The sequence below is a fragment of the Oncorhynchus keta genome, chromosome 35 (genome assembly GCF_023373465.1).
Source record: "Oncorhynchus keta strain PuntledgeMale-10-30-2019 chromosome 35, Oket_V2, whole genome shotgun sequence".
NCBI lineage: Eukaryota > Metazoa > Chordata > Actinopteri > Salmoniformes > Salmonidae > Oncorhynchus > Oncorhynchus keta.
In genome coordinates, this window is record NC_068455.1 from 71,040,182 (window position 1) to 71,060,398 (window position 20,217).

The window sequence follows — 20,217 nt, forward strand, 5'->3', positions numbered from 1 at the left end:
AATACTTACGTAAATGTGATATTTCAGTTTATTCTTTTATAAATAGTTTTTGCTTTGTCATTATGGTGTATTGTGTTAGGATTGATGAGGGAAAATAACAATTGAACCTGTAACGTAACAAAATGTGGAAAAAGTCAAGGGTCTGAATACTTTCTGAATGAACTGCAGCTCTCAACCCATCTTGTTTATCATGATTTGTTTGTTTTTATTGAACTTTTTACAAATGAACTTTTAACGAGGCACACCTGTTCATTTTAAGGCATTCCACCTCATGAAGCCGTTTGAGAGAATGCCAAGAGTGTGGAAAGCTGTCAAGTCAAAGGGTGACTACTTTGAAGAATCTAAAATATGAAATATATTTGGATTTGTTTAAACACTTTTTAGGTTACATGATTCCATGTGTTATTTCATAGTTCTGATGTCTTCACTATTATTCAACAATGTAGTCAATGGTAAAAATAAAAACCCTTGAGTAGGTGTGTCCAAACTTGACTGGTACTGTATATATATATATATATATATAGTATAGCCAGGGATTCCTAAAAAACAAATTATGCAACAGGGACACCTAGTGGTGAAATCTTTTTGGCTTACGAATGTACACTGCGGCCATCACGGATATATATTTATTTATTTTATGCGACAAGTGACAACTGTTTCCGGTAACTATTAAAGATACATGATTTATAGCATATTTAAACTACGAACTGGTATTCGCAGTTGGCAATGGGGCGTTAGGTAAAAGATAATTCCTACGGTCAAGCCAAATTAAAGTTCGGTCAAAAGCTTGCCTGACAGCGGTGGGATTCGAACCCACGCCCCCGAAGAGACTGGAGCCTTAATCCAGCGCCTTAGACCGCTCGGCCACGCTATCCTGTGCTGTTTCGTGTACTTGGAACTAGAGTACTTTCCTAGACCGATTTTTATATATTGTTTTGACCTCTCTATAATTTGCTATTCATAACTTCAGCATACAAAAGATGGTTCCCATTTACTATTGTTTTAATGTCGTTTTATTCAATTCTGAAAAACAAAAGATCCAGCACACACACTTTATTTTAGCTGTTTCAATATGAAACAGACCATCTTCTTGTAATATACAAGGATGAAAACATTTCCAAATTACAAACATTAGATCTGAATCAATTAATCAAATCTGTTTAATAAAATGAATCAATCAATTTATCATCAGTGTGTGACAAAACAAATTCCACATTCTGTGACCATTTTCTAGACATTGAAAACATAAAATGAACACCAGCGAAATACTTGGAAGAAAACACAAAATTGTAAAAACAATGCTTACTTCTGGCCAATCTCATAAAAAAAATACAAATATTTGTATGTCTAAAATGTGAAGCATTTAAACGAAAAATGAGACCATAGAACCGCTGGCAATGCAGTTAATACAGCAGAACACTACAGACATGTTCCTAGAGGGCTGATGCATCTGTCAATCACACCACAACATATTGGATTCAATTTGACAGGAAGTGAAACTTGTAGATCCACCTAGATCTTTATCTCCTGACTTCTGCACTCAATCCAGGAACAACAGAGTTGAGCGATTCCATGAGATGGAATTAGATCAAAAACAAAGAGTCCCTGAGTTTTTCCTGACCACAGCATGAGGTGACTGGGAAAAACCCCAGGCCCTAGGTGGTCTGCTGCCAATAGGGCATTTTTTCACTCAGATCACAGGGTAAGGAAAAACTCAGGGGTCCTAAAGTGATGAAATGTGTGTGTGTGTCCTCTTTCACCAAGGCCTCCACATAGAGGGTTCTCCCACAGGGCCGAAGAAAGGGGGCAGGGGGGCGGGGTGAGACACCCCTGGCTGGGGGAGGTTGGGTGAGCTAGAAGGGGAGGAGGCAGGAAGCTGCTCCCTCCCATCTCTCCCAGAATGCACCTGCCTGTGGGGGGCATGGAGCGGGGAACATATTGTGGGCGGAGTCAACGGCGGCGAGGCATGATGCATCTGTAAACGGCGAGGTCGGAATAGACCTACTCCTCCAGAAGGCAGTGAAAGCGGAGACTGGGGAGGGGATCCAGGTCCAGAATTGGGACTAGCACCACTACTACTACCACCGTTACAATTACCAATGGCCCTTATCAGAGTCCCATTGACCCCACCAGTGATAGGCCTTGTTGGGGTCCGATTAGGCCCATTGCCACCAGTGTTTCCAGGCCCAGTCTCTGAGCTGATGTGGGGCAGAGACTTAAGGAGGTGATTGAGGAGCTGCGCCCCTAGAGGCTTGTCCATGTCTGGACAGCCCAGGAGCAGGTTATGGACCTCCTGCATACACTGGATGTATCCACTGCTGTAGCGCTGCCGGGACTGGAACCCGACGCTGGGACCAGCAGGGATGCCAGTACCTAAATACAGAAGAACCAGTAGCAGGGAGTCAGGGGTGAGAACAACTCAGTCAGGTTTAGTACGTCCTACAACGCATCAGAGGAGGCTGGTCGGAGGAGCTATAGGAGGACGGGCTCATTGTAACGACTGGAATGGAATTAATGGAACGGTATAAAACATACATATCCAATTTTATTGGTCACATACACATGGTTAGCAGAGGTTAATGCGACTGTAGCGAAATGCTTGATTGACCACCACATGATTGACTCCGGTCCATCAATCCCATTTCAGCCATTACAAATGAGCATGCTTCCTATAGCTCCTCCCTCCAGCCACCACTGCAATGCATAGTTACAATATCGTCAGGAATGAAGAATATTGATGGTGTTATGCACTAATGTATATGCAGTGAGCCGAGTGAACACATTTATATCTGTCAATTAAATGTATTACTTTATATAACAAATAAAATAAATCAGTTATCAACTGGTGAATGTGATCAGGGTCGTGAAGGTGGCTCTCTCTCATTCCCTGGCTTGCTTTGAATTCCAGTTTGTCAGGAGCTGTCAAACAGGTTCTGAATTTACCCAATAGGAGCTCATTGATATGTAGAGTGAAGGACCCCTATTGGGAGACATTAGTCAATGATTGACAACACATGATAATCCCACCCACTATAAGGGTTCCAATCAATTATATGTAATAACCCTAGATTACCAACAGGGGTGCTGTTTAGAATCCACCGCGCATCCATTTTGGAGCTATATTTTAAATAAAAATATATAAAAGCTTTTTTTTTTTAGACTATCAATTTTTCTGTCCCCACTACAACAAAGACATGCTTAATTAAATACATTGTTTTATTTAAATAGGCAAGTCATTTAAGAACAAATTCTTATTTACAATGACGGCCTACTCAGGCCAAATCTGGATGATGCTGGGCTAATTGTGTACCGACCCTATGGGACTCCTAATCACGGCTGGATGTGATACAGCCTGGATTCAAAACAGGTACTATAGTGACACCTCTTGCACTGAGATGCAGTGCTTTAGACCACTGCGCCACTCAGGAGTAACTTTGTACCTTCTTATATATACACACTGGAGAATTCCAGTATAGACTGCTCCTTCAATATGGCGGCCGGTGGCTTCAAAGTCTCTCATTGGCAATTACCTAGGTTCAGCAATCTAGGGTTTATACATATTATTGGTTCCAATGCTTACATTACCCCATGCAGCACTGGAGTATAATTTACAACCAGCTCTGTATGTTCCATTAGAACTTGGAACAATGGAAGAATATTGCATTAAAAGTGGGCTACGATATTCTGTCGTTGATTAAAGTGATGGTGTGTGTCTGTATGTGCTTACCATGACCCTTTTGTAGACCCTCCATGTGTTGGACAGTAACCTCCAGTACATCAGCCTTCTCCAGTTTAGATTGCTAACAGAAGTCAGAGTTAAATAGGGAAGAAGATCAAGCAAATGTTATGAAAGTTTTGTGGTTTATCAAAAAATATTCTCATTGTGCCGTCTATGCATATGTGTGGGCGTACTCACATCTAGGTTATAGGCGTCCACCATGATCCCCTTCAGCTGCTCAAGGCTGCAGTTGATTCGCTCCCGCCTTTTCTTCTCTATCAGAGGCTTCCGCAGCTGTCAATCAAATCAACACTACAACTAATACCCCTGTTTAAGTATTAATCAATTGAGCTGGGGTAATGTGGGTTTGGTACTTTAAAGCCAATTATCTCAATCATCTTTTTGTAGGTAAAACCTTATGGTCCCAAGCTCTCAATTTTAGTTTTTGAATTAAATATAAGAAATGTTACTCCGTTTGATACTACAATAAAGTGATGAGTCTGCATCTAGACCCTGTCGAAGAGAATTCAACAACCTGCAGCCAAGCCTTTTGCAAAGTCTACCAACTGTCTCTGCACATTGCATAAATGCATGCATCTTATTACATGTAGTAGTGGGATATGCATGCATTCATTCATTTGCATCAGGCAATTTAAGGATTTTAATGGGGGGGGGGGGATACTTTGAACAATTCCTGCACAACCCTTACCTTGATGTATTACCCAGTTTTACCAAAGGCCAAGATAATTGCAAGCCTACCTTTCGTTCATCTTTGGCGTTAAAATTCTTCTCGGGAGCATTTCCTCCATGTTCCATGTTGGAGGCCGTCATCCTCGCGCTGCAGAGCGCACACCAAACCAGCCGACCAACTGATAGCTCAGCTTCACAGTCCACACTATCGGTGTCCTAATGTCCCGTGGGCAGTCTGCACGCAATTAACCAAATGACTCTAGATTTGACTTCTGGCAGTTGAAGGCTACCCACAGACAGAACTCCGTTTGTACTGTTTTAATTGCGAGGTAACGAATGGAGAAACACTGAGTGAACTAAATTAGAATAGAAGCAGGAGTGAAAGTACTCTCCCCGTGTGGGTGTTAAGCACCACAGCCTCCCGCCCCCAACACCTCGACCCACCGACATTACCATGACAATGTGTGGGTTCTCTCTTCCCCGAACTTTCCCACAGCCCCGCCGTGGGCACGTTTCATGGCACATGGTCCAATTCTCCCCGCTGTTGTCATGCGGGAGAATGGGGAAGATAGGAGGGGGGCGCGGGTAAGACCTGCAAAGCGCGGACGGCACTGGAGTTTGAAAAGGTGACGTTTTGGATGGATTGATGGATGGTGCCAGCTAGAAAACTGGGCACACACTAGTTTAATCAATGAAATTACGTTGAACCAACCGGGAATAGTAATGGATCGTTGACGAAGGAATGGCTATTTTTTTGTTGTTGTTGAACGTTGGGAACCGAATCGCATCAGCGATAGAGCCGTTTATTTCCATACTGCTACCACAGATAGAACAATGAGCCAGATATTTCACTAAATGCATCAATGTGAAGCATCCGGTTGGCGTTTCCACAGTTTTGATGACAGCTGAAAATTACATTTGACATGGTGATTAAGTGTATCACTTATTCAGGCTTTATGCCGCTCAATTGAAATAAACCAATAGGCCTGGCCTATACCTCAAGCGTCAATAAACAACACTTCAATAACAGTGGATAGGCTACTTTATCTGTAATAAAATTAATCAGACTGTTTAGAAAATGTATTAATTCATACAAACAACATTAATCTACAGCAATTAAACTCCCCATGCCCCTCCTCCCTTCAGACTTTTCAGCACTCAAACACAAAATAGATCTCCCCACAACCAAAAAAAGTAAGTTAGACAGGGTGAAAAAAGTCCTACAACAATAGCAGCTAAAGAGATCTCCCCCCGCAACCTTTATTTTCAAACTCCAAAATCCTCAAACTATTAGCTTTGTCCCTCCTCGCTGTCCCGCCCCGATTTCCTGCACTTCTTTTAGCTACCGACCCCTCCTCACTCCAGCTTATTATTCTCCTCCTTTTTATGTGGTGGATGGACACACTCCAGTGGAGCGTGTTGTCTCTTTAGCTCTTTCCTTTCTGCCCTATAGTCCAGCTGTAATGACCCCCAGTTAGCAGAATAATGGTCCAGGTGCTAAAAGCCTTCACGCCTATCTTAAGACCATAAAATCCAAAAGTCGTTTTTTTCCCTTCGCTCTAGCTCACTCCTGCACCTGATCAATGTCCGAGGCGGTTGGGGGAAGGGTTTTATGGCTTAGTTTGTTTGACAGGCTGTAGTCTCTTGATTTTGATTGATAGATTGACAACGATTTGGTTCAGAAATGATGTCACTTTACTCAAGTATTTGTTTCTTGGCCTAGAATAGTTGTGGTAGTCTGTCCTAGTTTCAATGTTCCGGGTATCCCTCTGTGTCTGTTGTTTGCACTTTGCACTTTGTGTTGGTGACTTCTTCATCTTTTCTCAGCAGTGGAGAGATGGGGGTGGGAGCAACGGTTAAATAGTGAAGGCCAGATTCAACCCCACAGACGTATTGCGATGCCTAATATACACATGCACGCACACACACATGCGCACGCTCAACGCACGCACACACACACTTCTCTATTTTTTTGTACAGCTGTGAAAACTTCGAATGCATGCACCCCTTTTCTGTCCTCAGTTCACACAAGACAGCCTGCCACATTTTCACGCACTGCACTCCTTTTTGTAGCCCCATGTGTTGACCTCAATAGCGCTGTCATGCAACTGATAAACTACTCTAACGGACTGCCCTGGATATGACTGCCTTGTGATTGTGTGTGATTAACTACAACTCTCTTGAGAGAAAAGTTGAAGTTTTAGATTTGTAGACAAGACACATGGGAAAAGTCCTAAAGATGCAATGAAGTGTTTTCTCACACAAAATGATTAAGATGAGCAGCTACAGGTGGTGCAGTCGGCTTAACTCTGGTCTCTTATCAGTTTGTGCTTTAGCTAGGTCCTCTGATGTATAGTCAAAGGAGCTGGCTATAAAGCATACACATCTGAGACCAGGCTATGTATGCTCTGCTTGTAAGAATCCCAAAATAATCAACCACTCAAAACAGGAACATTTTGTCACAGTGCAGGGTTATTATTGACATGGGACTGATATGTATGTTATGGTAATTTGCACAACATCTGTAATTATCTTGAAGTGTTTCATTTCACAAAGGCAACGGTTGACTATGTGGTTATAACTTGAAGAAGAAACTACTGTTCTGCAATCTCACACCCACACACTGTCACACAGGCCTAGGCCTGTTTCTTAAATGCTAACAACCTCGATCTGTAACTACACGCACATGCGCACACACACACACACACACACACACACACACACACACACACACACACACACACACACACACACACACACACACACACACACACACACACACACACAAAAAAAACCCTGGAATGAGTAGGTGTGTCCAAACTTTTGACTGGTACTGTACGCAAGCACTCACACACGCGTGCACACACAAAGTATCTTAAACTCAGTGAAATGGCATTGCCACAAACAGATAATGAGATGAGCGAGGTGCAAGACTTCAGCTCTCACACAGTCACACACAGTATGTGTGCATGGCTTCGCGTCACGTAAATTAACCCACTAATATGTTTACTTTCTACGCCATATCGCTGTCTACCTTTAAGTTATTATTGATTTATTTGTGGTATTAATTTTGATCATATTAATTAATATACTATAATTAATTTATGTAATAATAATATACACAATGATGACTCAAAATTTGCATCTGTCTATTTACCACTGAGGGCAGGAGCCCACAGGAAGTGGTATTGCTCGGAGGCAACAGTGATACCAAAGAGAGGAAGTAGTGGGTTGGTGTGGAGGATGGGATGGGGGGGTAGGGAGTGTTAGAAACACTTTATGCTGCAATATAAAAATCCTATTTTGACATTGAAGCCACAGATTGTGTAGACATTCTGCTTCGAGATGTTTGTGACTGTGTATGGTCAGCTTTGAGATTGTTGTGACTGTGTATGGTCAGCTTTGAGATTGTTGTGACTGTGTATGGTCAGCTTTGAGATTTTTGTGACTGTGTATGGTCAACTTTGAGATTGTTATGACTGTGTATGGTCATCTTTGAGATTTTTGTGACTGTGTATGGTCAGCTTTGAGATATTTTGGAAAAAAGAATGTGAAAAATAACCAGGAACTGTCACGTTCTGACCTTTATTTCCTTTGTTTTGTCATTATTTAGTATCGTCAGGGCGTGAGTTGGGTGGGCAGTCTATGTTTGTCTTTCTATGTTTTGGGGTATTTCTATGTTTCGGCCTTGTATGGTTCTCAATCAGAGGCAGATGTCATTAGTTGTCTCTGATTGAGAATCATACTTAGGTAGCCTGGGTTTCACTGTGTGTTTGTGGGTGATTGTTCCTGTCTGTGTTACTTTGCACCAGTATTAGGCTGTTTGGGTTTTCGTGTTACATTTATTGTTTTCGTATTTGATTCGTGTTTACTTTGTTTCATTAAACATGAATCTCAACAGCCACGCCGCATTTTGGTCTGACTCTCCTTCAAGTCAAGAGAACCGTGACAGGAACAGAAACATTTGAAGCTTGATAAAGATGTACTGTATCTACACCAAGCAAACTTTTAGAAAACACATTTGATACAACTTTGAAATAGTCACTTACAAACAAGCTTACTCGGTGTAAAATGTATCATTGAAGAGAATGGCAATATAATGTGCATTGCATTCATGGGGTTTGTTTTTGACACCGTTGATGTCTCGTCGCTGAATTATGATTTCACATCCTATCATCTTGTACATCCTGTCCCTTTGAGTTGCCTTGTCAATTCCACATACAGTGGGGAGAACAAGTATTTGATACACTGCCGATTTTGCAGGTTTTCGTACTTACAAAGCATGTAGAGGTCTGTCATTTTTATCATAGGTACACTTCAACTGTGAGAGACGGAATCTTAAACAAAACTCAAGGAAATCACATTGTATGATTTTTAAGTAATTCATTTGCATTTTATTGAATGACATAACTATTTGATCACCTACCAACCAGTAAGAATTCCAGCTCTCACAGATGTGTTAGTTTTTCTTTAAGAAGCCCTCCTGTTCTCCACTCATTACCTGTATTAAATGCACCTGTTTGAACTTGTTACCTGTATAAAAGACCCCTGTCCACACACTCAATCAAACAGACTCCAACCTCTCCCCAATGGCTAAGACCAGAGAGCTATGTAAGGACATCAGGGATAAAATTGTAGACCTGCACAAGGCTAGGATGGGCTACAGGACAATAGGCAAGCAGCTTGGTGAGAAGGCAACAACTGTTGGCGCAATTATTAGAAAATGTAAGAAGTTCAAGATGACAGTCAATCACCTTCGGTCTGGGGCTCCATGCAAGATCTCACCTCGTGGGGCATCAATGATCATGAGGAAGGTGAGGGATCAGCCCAGAACTACACAACACGACCTGGTCAATGACCTGAAGAGAGCTGGGACCACAGTCTCAAAGAAAACCATTAGTAACACACTATGCCGTAATGGATTAAAATCCTGCAGCGCACGCAAGGTCCCCCTGCTCAAGCCAGCGCATGTCCAGGCCCGTCTGAAGTTTGCCAATGACCATCTGGATGATCCAGAGGAGGAATGGGAGAAGGTCATGTGGTCTGATGAGACAAAAATAGAGCTTTTTGGTCTAAACACTCGCCGTGTTTGGAGGAAGAAGAAGGATGAGTACAACCCCAAGAACACCATCCCAACCGTGAAGCATGGAGGTGGAAACATCATTCTTTGGCGATGCTTTTCTGCAAAGGGGACAGGATGACTGCACCATATTGAGGGGAGGATGGATGGGGCCATGTATCGCGAGATCTTGGCCAACAACCTCCTTCCCTCAGTAACAGCATTGAAGATGGGTCGTGGCTGGATCTTCCAGCATGACAACGACCCGAAACACACAGCCAGGGTAACTGGAAGCATCTCAAGGTCCTGGAGTGGCCTAGCCAGTCTCCAGACCTGAACCCAATAGAAAATCTTTGCAGGGAGCTGAAAGTCCGTATTGCCCAGCGACAGCCCCGAAACCTGAAGGATCTGAAGAAGGTCTGTATGGATTAGTGGGCCAAAATCCCTGCTGCGGTGTGTGCAAACCTGGTCAAGAACTACAGGAAATGTATGATCTCTGTAATTGCAAACAAAGGTTTCTGTACCAAATATTAAGTTCTGCTTTTCTGATGTATCAAACACTTATGTCATGCAAATTAATTACTTAAAAATCATAAAATGTGATTTTCTGGATTTTTGTTTTAGATTCTGTCTCTCACAGTTGAAGTGTACCTATGATAAAAAAAATTACAGACCTCTACATGCTTTGTAAGTAAGGAAACCAGCTTAATCGGCAATGTATCAAATACTTGTTCTCCCCACTGTGTATGTTTTCTGTAGCTGTGTGAAATCTATAAATAAAGTGTCAAATTAACACATGATTCAGACTATCGATTGTAGTTTGTTTAAATGCAATCTCTCTCTCTCTCTCTACCATGAAATGTATCACTGTGTTCCAGTTGCAAGTTCGCAGCATCTATGAAAGCTCTCACCGATGCAGCTCTGTCTACAGACAAGGGTGGATTTATCCAAGTAGAATTTTCAAAGTTCTAGAACAGCACTTTGTTTTTACCACGTAGATAACATTTCTGTTCGTCTTGTCAAGTCAACCAGCGTTTTTCTTGTGAAGTCTTTGTTTTTCTAGTAGTCCCAGTTCTGACCTTTGCTTGCCTTTACACTGAGCCCGCCTGCACTGACCTTGAGCCTGCCTGCCACTCTGTACCTCCTTAAGATCTTCTGCCTGTCCACAACCTGTCTCTTGCCTGCCCCTTGTTTTATAATAAATATCAGAGACCCGAACCCTCTGCCTCCCGTGTCTGCATCTGGGTCTTGCCCTGTATCGTTATAGCCTCCACTATTCCAGCACCATTTCAACTTCAACATTTCGACATCATGAAATCACCTATGCTTAGTCTAATACAGTGACATCTAGAATATTCCAAAAACGATTTAGTCCAATCAACATAAGCAAATGTTCAGCCACCTGAAATTGATCCAAGGCTGTTTAAAATGTGTAATGTTTCAAAAATAGTAACGGATGTTACTATTACTTTGATTAGATGTAACAATTGATTATAGTCTCTTTATAAACTGCATTTGTATTTGAGCTCTGATTAGCTGTAAAAAAACAACAACTTTTGGATCAGTGTTTATTGCAGATGTTGCTGTTGGATGATTCTAAAAATGTTTCTTTTTTACTTGGTTTGGAGTCTTGATGTGTTTTTAAAAAATGTTCAAATATATTGGATGTTAGGATATCGTTTTATTAATGGGAAAAATATGTACATTCTTACCTATCATGTGGCTGTCCATGGTACTGATTTGTGTGTTTGTGTGCGTAAGTAGAAAATGTGTTGACTCACCCTACTTGTAAAGAAAGGCCAATGCCATCCTCCTCTCATTCATGTTGCCAAAACGTCTATGACTCTGTCATACATGCTTTAAGTTTATGTTGTCCTAGACTACCTGGCTAGAATGTTGCTTGCTAGCCTAATTTCCTTTCATGACAACATTAGCTCGTTCACATTAGCCTTCTACATATTGAACTTCCATCCTGTCAGACCAGGGACACAATGTATGAATTAATGGTTGTGTCAGAATCGCAGAATTGGCCAGTGTGGAGAATGAAGTAAAACCACAAAATCCCTATCTCTGTCCTTGGCTAATTTAGGAAACTAGATACAACAAATCACGTTTTCTCCGTCAATGATGTTTGGCTGGATGTGATGTGACTGGTGTGAAGCCAAATCCGAACTGGCTTCCCTTTACACTTTCTTTTGGTGCACCAGGACCATTCACAGCTGAGCTCACTCAGTTTAGCTCAACGCTGATTGGCTATTATTATTAATAATTATTAATCCCTTGTATTCAATGCTACAGGCGGCAACAATATTATACTATTTTTGACCAGAAAGCATCAGATAGATGAGCTACACATACAGAAACAGAGTAGCTACTGTGAGCTACTGTAGATTAAGCCTCTTGCAAATTGAAGTAAAACTATGAAAGATACATTTATTTGTATTATTATATTTGTTCTTTTTTTCTTGGTGATTGTTCAGGGGAAGCCTGCCTTCCTTTGGCATCCCTGAATACCTGCCACTGCATAGTCCGAAACTTCAGTATGAGAACCAACTGATTGCACATGGATGATCCAATATCTTAACACCTTGGGTGTTAGCTTGGCGTAGAACTACACATCCTAAATCCAATATAATCACCATTCTATATCTTAGCAGTACATGGAACGTGCTTTAATACATTTTTACCAAAACAATTGGCGGCCGGCGGGGTGATGGATTTGTTGTTTTTCAAATCCCAGACTGTCTCTTTAGAACATTAAGTGTTGAAGGGGGCTCTGGAGTTGTTCCCCTCAGAGTTCTGACTGTTGAGTGGGAACATCCTCCTCATGGCGTCCATATCCACCTTCTTCCTGAACGTCTCAGTGGTGAAATAGTAAGCCAGTGGATCCAAAATGGCGTTCAGACAGGCCACCATTAGGCTATAGCGGTATGCCGACAGTAGGGGGCATGGTACCGCTTTCCTATGGACATAGAGGAGCGCCAGAGTCCCATGGTAGGGCAGGAAGCAGGCCAGAAATATCACCAGGTTGGTGGTGATCATCCTCTGGATCTTCCCAGAGTTGATGAGTTCTGTCTGGGCTACAGCGCTCCTTGTGATGGTGCGGATCAACGCAGAGGAACAGACCAACATCACCACCAAGGGGATGCCGAAGCCGACGGTTAGTGTCGAGGTGACTGCCGTTGCCTGTGTGGCGTAGACTGGAAGGTTCCCGAAACAAAGGTCCTGCATCTCATTGGATGCCTCTCTATGTTTCAGCCGAAAGACAGAGCGAGAGAAAGGGAGAAAGAGGGAGGAAGAGAGAGAGAGAAAGGGAGAGAGAGGGAATATAACAGGATATATAAATGATACAGGGTTGGGTCTGATGTGATGTTACAGAGCCCTTTCTGTGTTTGCAAACATTGCCGCACGAGGGAGATGAGCGCAAGTTGGTGGCAGAACAAGGGGGAGTTCTTATAGAACGCCAGCAAAAAAAAGCCTCTATTTACGTGTTGCTAATGGTTGCATTTCACACTGCTTTTGGATTATAATTGGGTTTTAATGCTCATACGTATGTCCTGCTTAATATAATGTTTGTGTCATCATCGCAAATAAACTGTATCATACTTAAAAAACACTTCAACTTCAACCAGTGAAATGATTCTTTAGCTAGGTTTTACTGCAGACTATATCAATGAGTGTTAGCATTCTAGCTAACAACTGCTGCATCCAAAATAGTTATTTTGCAACGATCACAACCAAATATAATCTTAGCGACTGTTCAAACAAGAATAAAAACATAATTGTAAGCGCATGAGAACCCAATAAATTTAGTTTAGAAGCAATAAAAAAGGAAATCTAGGCGATGTTGAATGGGCACAGATAGCGATGGCTTTCTTACGGCCGCCAAGAGTCGCGCGTATCTGTGCGTGACGTCAGTGTGACGTACACTGGAAAAGGATCTATAGGGCAATTTGTTTTTGTGACCTGGCCAGGAGAATACCTGGGTCCTAGTTGACCTGACCAGGAGAATACCTTGGTCCTAGTTGACCTGACCAGGAGAATACCTTGGTCCTAGTTGACCTGACCAGGAGAATACCTTGGTCCTAGTTGACCTGACCAGGAGAATACCTTGGTCCTAGTTGACCTGACCAGGAGAATATCTTGGTCCTAGTTGACCTGACCAGGAGAATACCTTGGTCCTAGTTGACCTGACCATGAGAATAACTGGGTTCTAGTTGACCTGGCCAGGAGAATACCTTGGTCCTAGTTGACCTGACCAGGAGAATACCTTGGTCCTAGTTGACCTGACCAGGAGAATACCTTGGTCCTAGTTGACCTGACCATGAGAATAACTGGATTCTAGTTGACCTGACCAGGAGAATACCTGGGTTCTAGTTGACCTGACCAGGAGAATACCTTGGTCCTAGTTGACCTGACCAGGGGAATACCTTGGTCCTAGTTGACCCGATGAGGAGAATATCTGGGTCCTAGTTGACCTGACCAGGAGAATACCTGGGTTCTAGTTGACCTGACCAGGAGAATACCTTGGTCCTAGTTGACCTGACCAGGATAATATCGGGGTCCTAGTTGACCTGATAAGGAGAATATCTGGGTCCTAGTTGACCTGATGAGGAGAATATCTGGGTCCTAGTTGACCTGATGAGGAGAATATCTGGGTCCTAGTTGACCTGATGAGGAGAATATCTGGGTCCTATTTGTACCTGCGTTTGGAGATGTAGAATGGGAGGCTGGCTCCGATGGTAAGGACCCAGACACCGAGGCAGACCAGTGGGGCTTTCTTTCGGCCCTCCCGAATCCGGCAAGACATGGGGAAACATACGGCTACACAACGGTCGAAACACATGCAGGTGAGGAGAAAGATGCTGCCATACATGTTGACCAGCAGAACCAGGCCCACCCCTGGAATAAATGCATGAATTTAGAAATTAATGAATGTGTGAATGGAGAAAAATAAAACCTTTACTGCCATATGGGAATTTGTTTTACACATCATAAGAAAAGCAATTAAAATGATCTTTGTAAAAAAAAAACAGGACACGGACGGACAAAACAGAGAGTGCAATATATAACTTTCAAGGACAAAAATCTTCGATTGTAGATTCACTCAATGTCATGATAAACATGGCATTGAGTGAACATGGCTTGACAATGACATTAATGAGTTGGCATGATAGCACAAACAGATATTGTGACTAAGCTAACATAACAGCAAAGAGTCAAGATTTATCTTCACACAGAACCTGAGGTAACCTGGACAAGCTTTTACCTTCACACGGAACCTGAGGTAACCTGGACAAGCCTTTACATTCACACAGGACCTGAGGTAACTGAGGTAACTCAGACAATCCTTTACTTTCGCACAGGACCTGAGGTAACTGAGGTAACCCAGACAAGCGTTTACCTTCACACAGAACCTGAGGTAACTGAGGTAACTCAGACCAGCCTTTACCTTCACAAAGGACCTGATGTAACCCAGACAAGCGTTTACCTTCACACAGGACCTGAGGTAACTGAGGTAACCCAGACAAGTGTTTACCTTCACACAGGACCTGAGGTAACTGAGGTAACTGAGGTAACCCAGACATTCCCAGATGGTAGTAGATCCTCAGGGGCAGAGTGAGGACCAGGAGAAGGTCTGCGATGGCCAGGTTAGTCATGTAGACGGTGGTGTGAGACCGAGACTTGGTGTAGCGGAAGAACACCACTAGTGCTGTGAGGAATAAGAAAATGGACGTATTGTGGCATAACAAAGCTGCAGCATTGCATTGACGTCTAGCTATTAAAGACATGCCATTCAAACATGAAACAAAGCTTAAATTGCCACTTATTACCAAGTGAGTTATGGCCTGTTATAAAAAATATATATATACGTGTTTGATCTTGCCTCCAAACACATTTTCATTGATATAGACAAGAAAATAATAATGTAAGAACATTCTCTCCCTATACCTGTGAGGTTGAGGATGAGGCCAACCATGAAGACCATGGAGTAGACCCCAACAAAGAGCCAGTTACTCTGGGGCTCTGTGCAGTTATGAGTGGTGTTGATGGTCATGACTACTATTTTTGTTGTTTCTGAGGAGAGGGATGGAAAGAAAGAGAGATAAAGAGAGAGAGAGAGAGATGGAGGGAGGGAGGGATAGATAGAGAGAGAGAGAGCGAGTAAGATAGAGAGGTAGAGTCAGGGAGGGATGGAAAGAGAGGGAGAGAGAGAGAGACAGAGTGATGGAGAGAGAGAGAGAGAGAGAGAGAGAGAGAGAGAGAGAGAGAGAGAGAGAGAGAGAGAGAGAGAGAGAGAGAGAGAGAGAGACGGATAGAAAGAGAGGGAGAGAGAGAGGGCGGGCGGGAAAGAGAGGGATTAGCAGGCTATAGAAATGATACAGGATTGTGTCTGTTAAGATGCTATGTCATACACAGGGGGTCCAAAAAGGCTAGTAAGTCCGGGAGATCAGGCAATAGGTTGATAACAGGAAATCCGATAAAGTACAGGCAGGGAATAGGCAAAAAGAGCCGTTAGTGAGGCAGGCAAAAACTATCATACACAGGAGGAGTACATTACGGGAGAAACAGAGCTCTGAGTGTGTCACAAAATAAACAATACCTCACAATGATGGGGTGCAAAGAACTGACCTAAATAGTGTGTGATAATGACATACAGGTATGTGAAGAGGTGATCAGAATTCAGGTGATTGGGATCTGGAGAGTGAGCTGCGTTCAGGGGATCTATGTGTTTGAGAGTGTGAGCTGGAAGGTGAGCAGCGTTCAGGGGATCTACGTGTTTGAGAGTGTGAGCTGGAAGGTGAGCAGCGTTCAGGGGATCTACGTGTTTGAGAGTGTGAGCTGGAGAGTGAGCAGCGTTCAGGGGATCTACGTGTTTGAGAGTGTGAGCTGGAAGGTGAGCAGCGTTCAGGGGATCTATGTGTTTGAGAGTGTGAGCTGGAAGGTGAGCAGCGTTCAGGGGATCTACGTGTTTGAGAGTGTGAGCTGGAAGGTGAGCAGCGTTCAGGGGATCTATGTGTTTGAGAGTGTGAGCTGGAAGGTGAGCAGCGTTCAGGGGATCTATGTGTTTGAGAGTGTGAGCTGGAAGGTGAGCAGCGTTTAGGGGATCTATGTGTTTGAGAGTGTGAGCTGGAAGGTGAGCAGCGTTCAGGGGATCTACGTGTTTGAGAGTGTGAGCTGGAAGGTGAGCAGCGTTCAGGGGATCTACGTGTTTGAGAGTGTGAGCTGGAAGGTGAGCAGTGTTCAGGGGATCTACGTGTTTGAGAGTGTGAGCTGGAAGGTGAGCAGCGTTCAGGGGATCTACGTGTTTGAGAGTGTGAGCTGGAAGGTGAGCAGTGTTCTGGGGATCTACGTGTTTGAGAGTGTGAGCTGGAGAGTGAGCAGCGTTCAGGGGATCTACGTGTTTGAGAGTGTGAGCTGGAAGGTGAGCAGTGTTCTGGGGATCTACGTGTTTGAGAGTGTGAGCTGGAAGGTGAGCAGCGTTCAGGGGATCTACGTGTTTGAGAGTGTGAGCTGGAAGGTGAGCAGTGTTCAGGGGATCTACGTGTTTGAGAGTGTGAGCTGGAAGGTGAGCAGCGTTCAGGAGATCTACGTGTTTGAGAGTGTGAGCTGGAAGGTGAGCAATGTTCAGGGGATCTATGTGTTTGAGAGTGTGAGCTGGAAGGTGAGCAGTGTTCAGAGGATCTATGTGTTTGAGAGTGTGAGCTGGAAGGTGAGCAGCGTTCAGGAGATCTACGTGTTTGAGAGTGTGAGCTGGAAGGTGAGCAGCGTTCAGGGGATCTACGTGTTTGAGAGTGTGAGCTGGAAGGTGAGCAGCGTTCAGGAGATCTACGTGTTTGAGAGTGTGAGCTGGAAGGTGAGCAGCGTTTAGGGGATCTATGTGTTTGAGAGTGTGAGCTGGAGAGTGAGCAGCGTTCAGGGGATCTACGTGTTTGAGAGTGTGAGCTGGAGAGTGAGCAGTGTTCAGGGGATCTACGTGTTTGAGAGTGTGAGCTGGAAGGTGAGCAGCGTTTAGGGGATCTACGTGTTTGAGAGTGTGAGCTGGAGAGTGAGCAGTGTTCAGAGGATCTATGTGTTTGAGAGTGTGAGCTGGAGAGTGAGCAGCGTTCAGGGGATCTACGTGTTTGAGAGTGTGAGCTGGAGAGTGAGCAGTGTTCAGAGGATCTATGTGTTTGAGAGTGTGAGCTGGAGAGTGAGCAGTGTTCAGGGGATCTACGTGTTTGAGAGTGTGAGCTGGAAGGTGAGCAGCGTTTAGGGGATCTATGTGTTTGAGAGTGTGAGCTGGAAGGTGAGCAGTGTTCAGGGGATCTATGTGTTTGAGAGTGTGAGCTGGAAGGTGAGCAGCGTTTAGGGGATCTATGTGTTTGAGAGTGTGAGCTGGAAGGTGAGCAGTGTTCAGGGGATCTATGTGTTTGAGAGTGTGAGCTGGAAGGTGAGCAGCGTTTAGGGGATCTATGTGTTTGAGAGTGTGAGCTGGAAGGTGAGCAGCGTTTAGGGGATCTACGTGTTTGAGAGTGTGAGCTGGAAGGTGAGCAGTGTTCAGGGGATCTATGTGTTTGAGAGTGTGAGCTGGAAGGTGAGCAGCGTTTAGGGGATCTATGTGTTTGAGAGTGTGAGCTGGAAGGTGAGCAGCGTTTAGGGGATCTACGTGTTTGAGAGTGTGAGCTGGAAGGTGAGCAGTGTTCAGGGGATCTATGTGTTTGAGAGTGTGAGCTGGAAGGTGAGCAGTGTTCAGAGGATCTATGTGTTTGAGAGTGTGAGCTGGAAGGTGAGCAATGTTCAGGGGATCTATGTGTTTGAGAGTGTGAGCTGGAAGGTGAGCAGTGTTCAGGGGATCTATGTGTTTGAGAGTGTGAGCTGGAAGGTGAGCAGTGTTCAGGGGATCTATGTGTTTGAGAGTGTGAGCTGGAAGGTGAGCAGCGTTTAGGGGATCTATGTGTTTGAGAGTGTGAGCTGGAAGGTGAGCAGTGTTCTGGGGATCTACGTGTTTGAGAGTGTGAGCTGGAGAGTGAGCAGCGTTCAGGGGATCTATGTGTTTGAGAGTGTGAGCTGGAAGGTGAGCAGCGTTCAGGGGATCTATGTGTTTGAGAGTGTGAGCTGGAAGGTGAGCAGTGTTCAGGGGATGTACGTGTTTGAGAGTGTGAGCTGGAAGGTGAGCAGCGTTCAGGGGATCTATGTGTTTGAGAGTGTGAGCTGGAGAGTGAGCAGCGTTCAGGGGATCTACGTGTTTGAGAGTGTGAGCTGGAAGCAGACGTTACACACTCTCCATTCCTCTCTTCTTCATCTCTTTGTTTCACACTTGCAAAACACCTTTTCCTGTCCTGATCTGTATTGTAACGTTCCTCTGTAGTTATTGTGACATAGGCACCATTTCCCTAACCGTCCGTCTGTGTAGTTTGAGCCTGTCTTAGTGGTATCCCCTGGTCGACACGACACAAAGACTGCAAATGGCACCCTATTTCATTTGGGCTTTGCTCAAACGTAGTCCACTATAAGGGGAACAACCATTTCATGGTAACCATTTCCCTGGAAGGTCTACCGACACCTGTTGTAATTCAGCGCATGTGACAAATACAATTTGATATGATTTGATTTGAATAGGGTTCCATTTGGGAGGCTGGGATGCGCCACTATTTTCACTGTTGTCGTCTTATGCATGCAAAGAGGGTAAAACTGCTGATGAATTAAGGAAGCTGAACAGCCAGTCGGTGAGGGAGGAAGTTATTTTTAACGCTACAAAGATCTTTGTCTGATAGACCCTGTTTATGTACAAGAACCTCTATCAATATTTGCAGTGGAATACTGTTTCAGTTTCAGATGCTTATTTTGCATTCACCAAAGAGGAACAAGAAGACATTTTGTCCACTTTCATTCTGACTTCAGTGAAAGCTAAATAAATGACTTCATTGAGGTCTCTATGGAAACTGTGAACCTACCTTTCCCCAGTTAAAGCAGAAGCAGACACATGGCTGCTAGCATTGCGGAAGAGTTGAGAAATGAACATAACGTTACGTGTATATTTCTTTGCATTTGCGTTCACTATTCATTCACCTCAATTGCAATGGTATCTGTAACTGTATTTTCCACGAGTGAGAGAGTGAAACGAAAACTTTTTATAATTATTTTACTCTCCTCATTTTCTCTTTCTCTCAATAACAGTAGTCACAGCACAATTACACACACAGGTGACCAAGTTATCCTGTTACCCCGTCTGTTATTGGTGTTGTGACACAGTTACAGTACCAGTGTGAAGTGAATATGATGTTGGCATGGTACACACAGACTAGAGTAATACACTGTGGGATATTCTGAGAAGCACTCACCCGTTTGATGCTTATGAGTGGAATAGTTTGATTGTGATGGTCTTGAGTTCCAAATACAGTGACTTTGTCAGGAAATGAAAGAGAGAGAGATGATGAGAACCCTTGCTCTCTCTTCTTGTTCTCTCTCTCGCTCTCTCTCTCTCTCTCATTTTCTTCATGTTTCTTCCTCTTCTTGTTTTCTCTCTCTTATTTACCCCTTCTATTTTGTTCTATATATTGCAACTCTTTCTCTTCTCTCACTCTATCCATATCTGTGTTAGTGAATGTGTATCTCTCTGTCTGTGACATGACTGACTGTTCATTTTCTGCATTTATGGGGAAGCTCTTAATTTATTCACACTCACACACACACACTCTGTAACAGTCCATATAAAAGGTCTGCCCTGACACTCTGCCAGGAAAAGCCACTGACTTTTACGTGACTG

At 43.6% G+C, this 20,217-nt stretch overlaps 2 protein-coding genes and 1 non-coding gene across 3 annotated transcripts; all 3 read right to left on the bottom strand.

Annotated features, from left to right (window-relative positions):
• Positions 1–792: 792 nt before the first annotated feature.
• On the bottom strand, positions 793–874 carry trnal-aag (transfer RNA leucine (anticodon AAG)). The gene has a single exon. It is a non-coding gene; the product is annotated as a tRNA-Leu (tRNA).
• A 164-nt stretch (positions 875–1,038) lies between these two features.
• LOC118368983 (transcription cofactor HES-6-like) lies at positions 1,039–7,640 on the bottom strand. Its single transcript, XM_035753497.2, has 4 exons — positions 4,478–7,640; positions 3,917–4,012; positions 3,728–3,800; positions 1,039–2,373 (listed from the first exon to the last, which is right to left on the bottom strand). Exons 1-4 carry the CDS (start codon positions 4,547–4,549, stop codon positions 1,757–1,759), a joined length of 858 nt encoding a protein of 285 aa, XP_035609390.1. The 5' UTR covers positions 4,550–7,640; the 3' UTR covers positions 1,039–1,756.
• Positions 7,641–11,133: 3,493 nt separating this feature from the next.
• Positions 11,134–20,092, bottom strand: LOC118368984 (lysophosphatidic acid receptor 6-like). Its single transcript, XM_035753498.2, has 5 exons — positions 19,793–20,092; positions 15,420–15,545; positions 15,007–15,180; positions 14,171–14,369; positions 11,134–12,714 (listed from the first exon to the last, which is right to left on the bottom strand). Exons 2-5 carry the CDS (start codon positions 15,523–15,525, stop codon positions 12,225–12,227), a joined length of 969 nt encoding a protein of 322 aa, XP_035609391.1. The 5' UTR covers positions 15,526–15,545; positions 19,793–20,092; the 3' UTR covers positions 11,134–12,224.
• Positions 20,093–20,217: the final 125 nt, after the last annotated feature.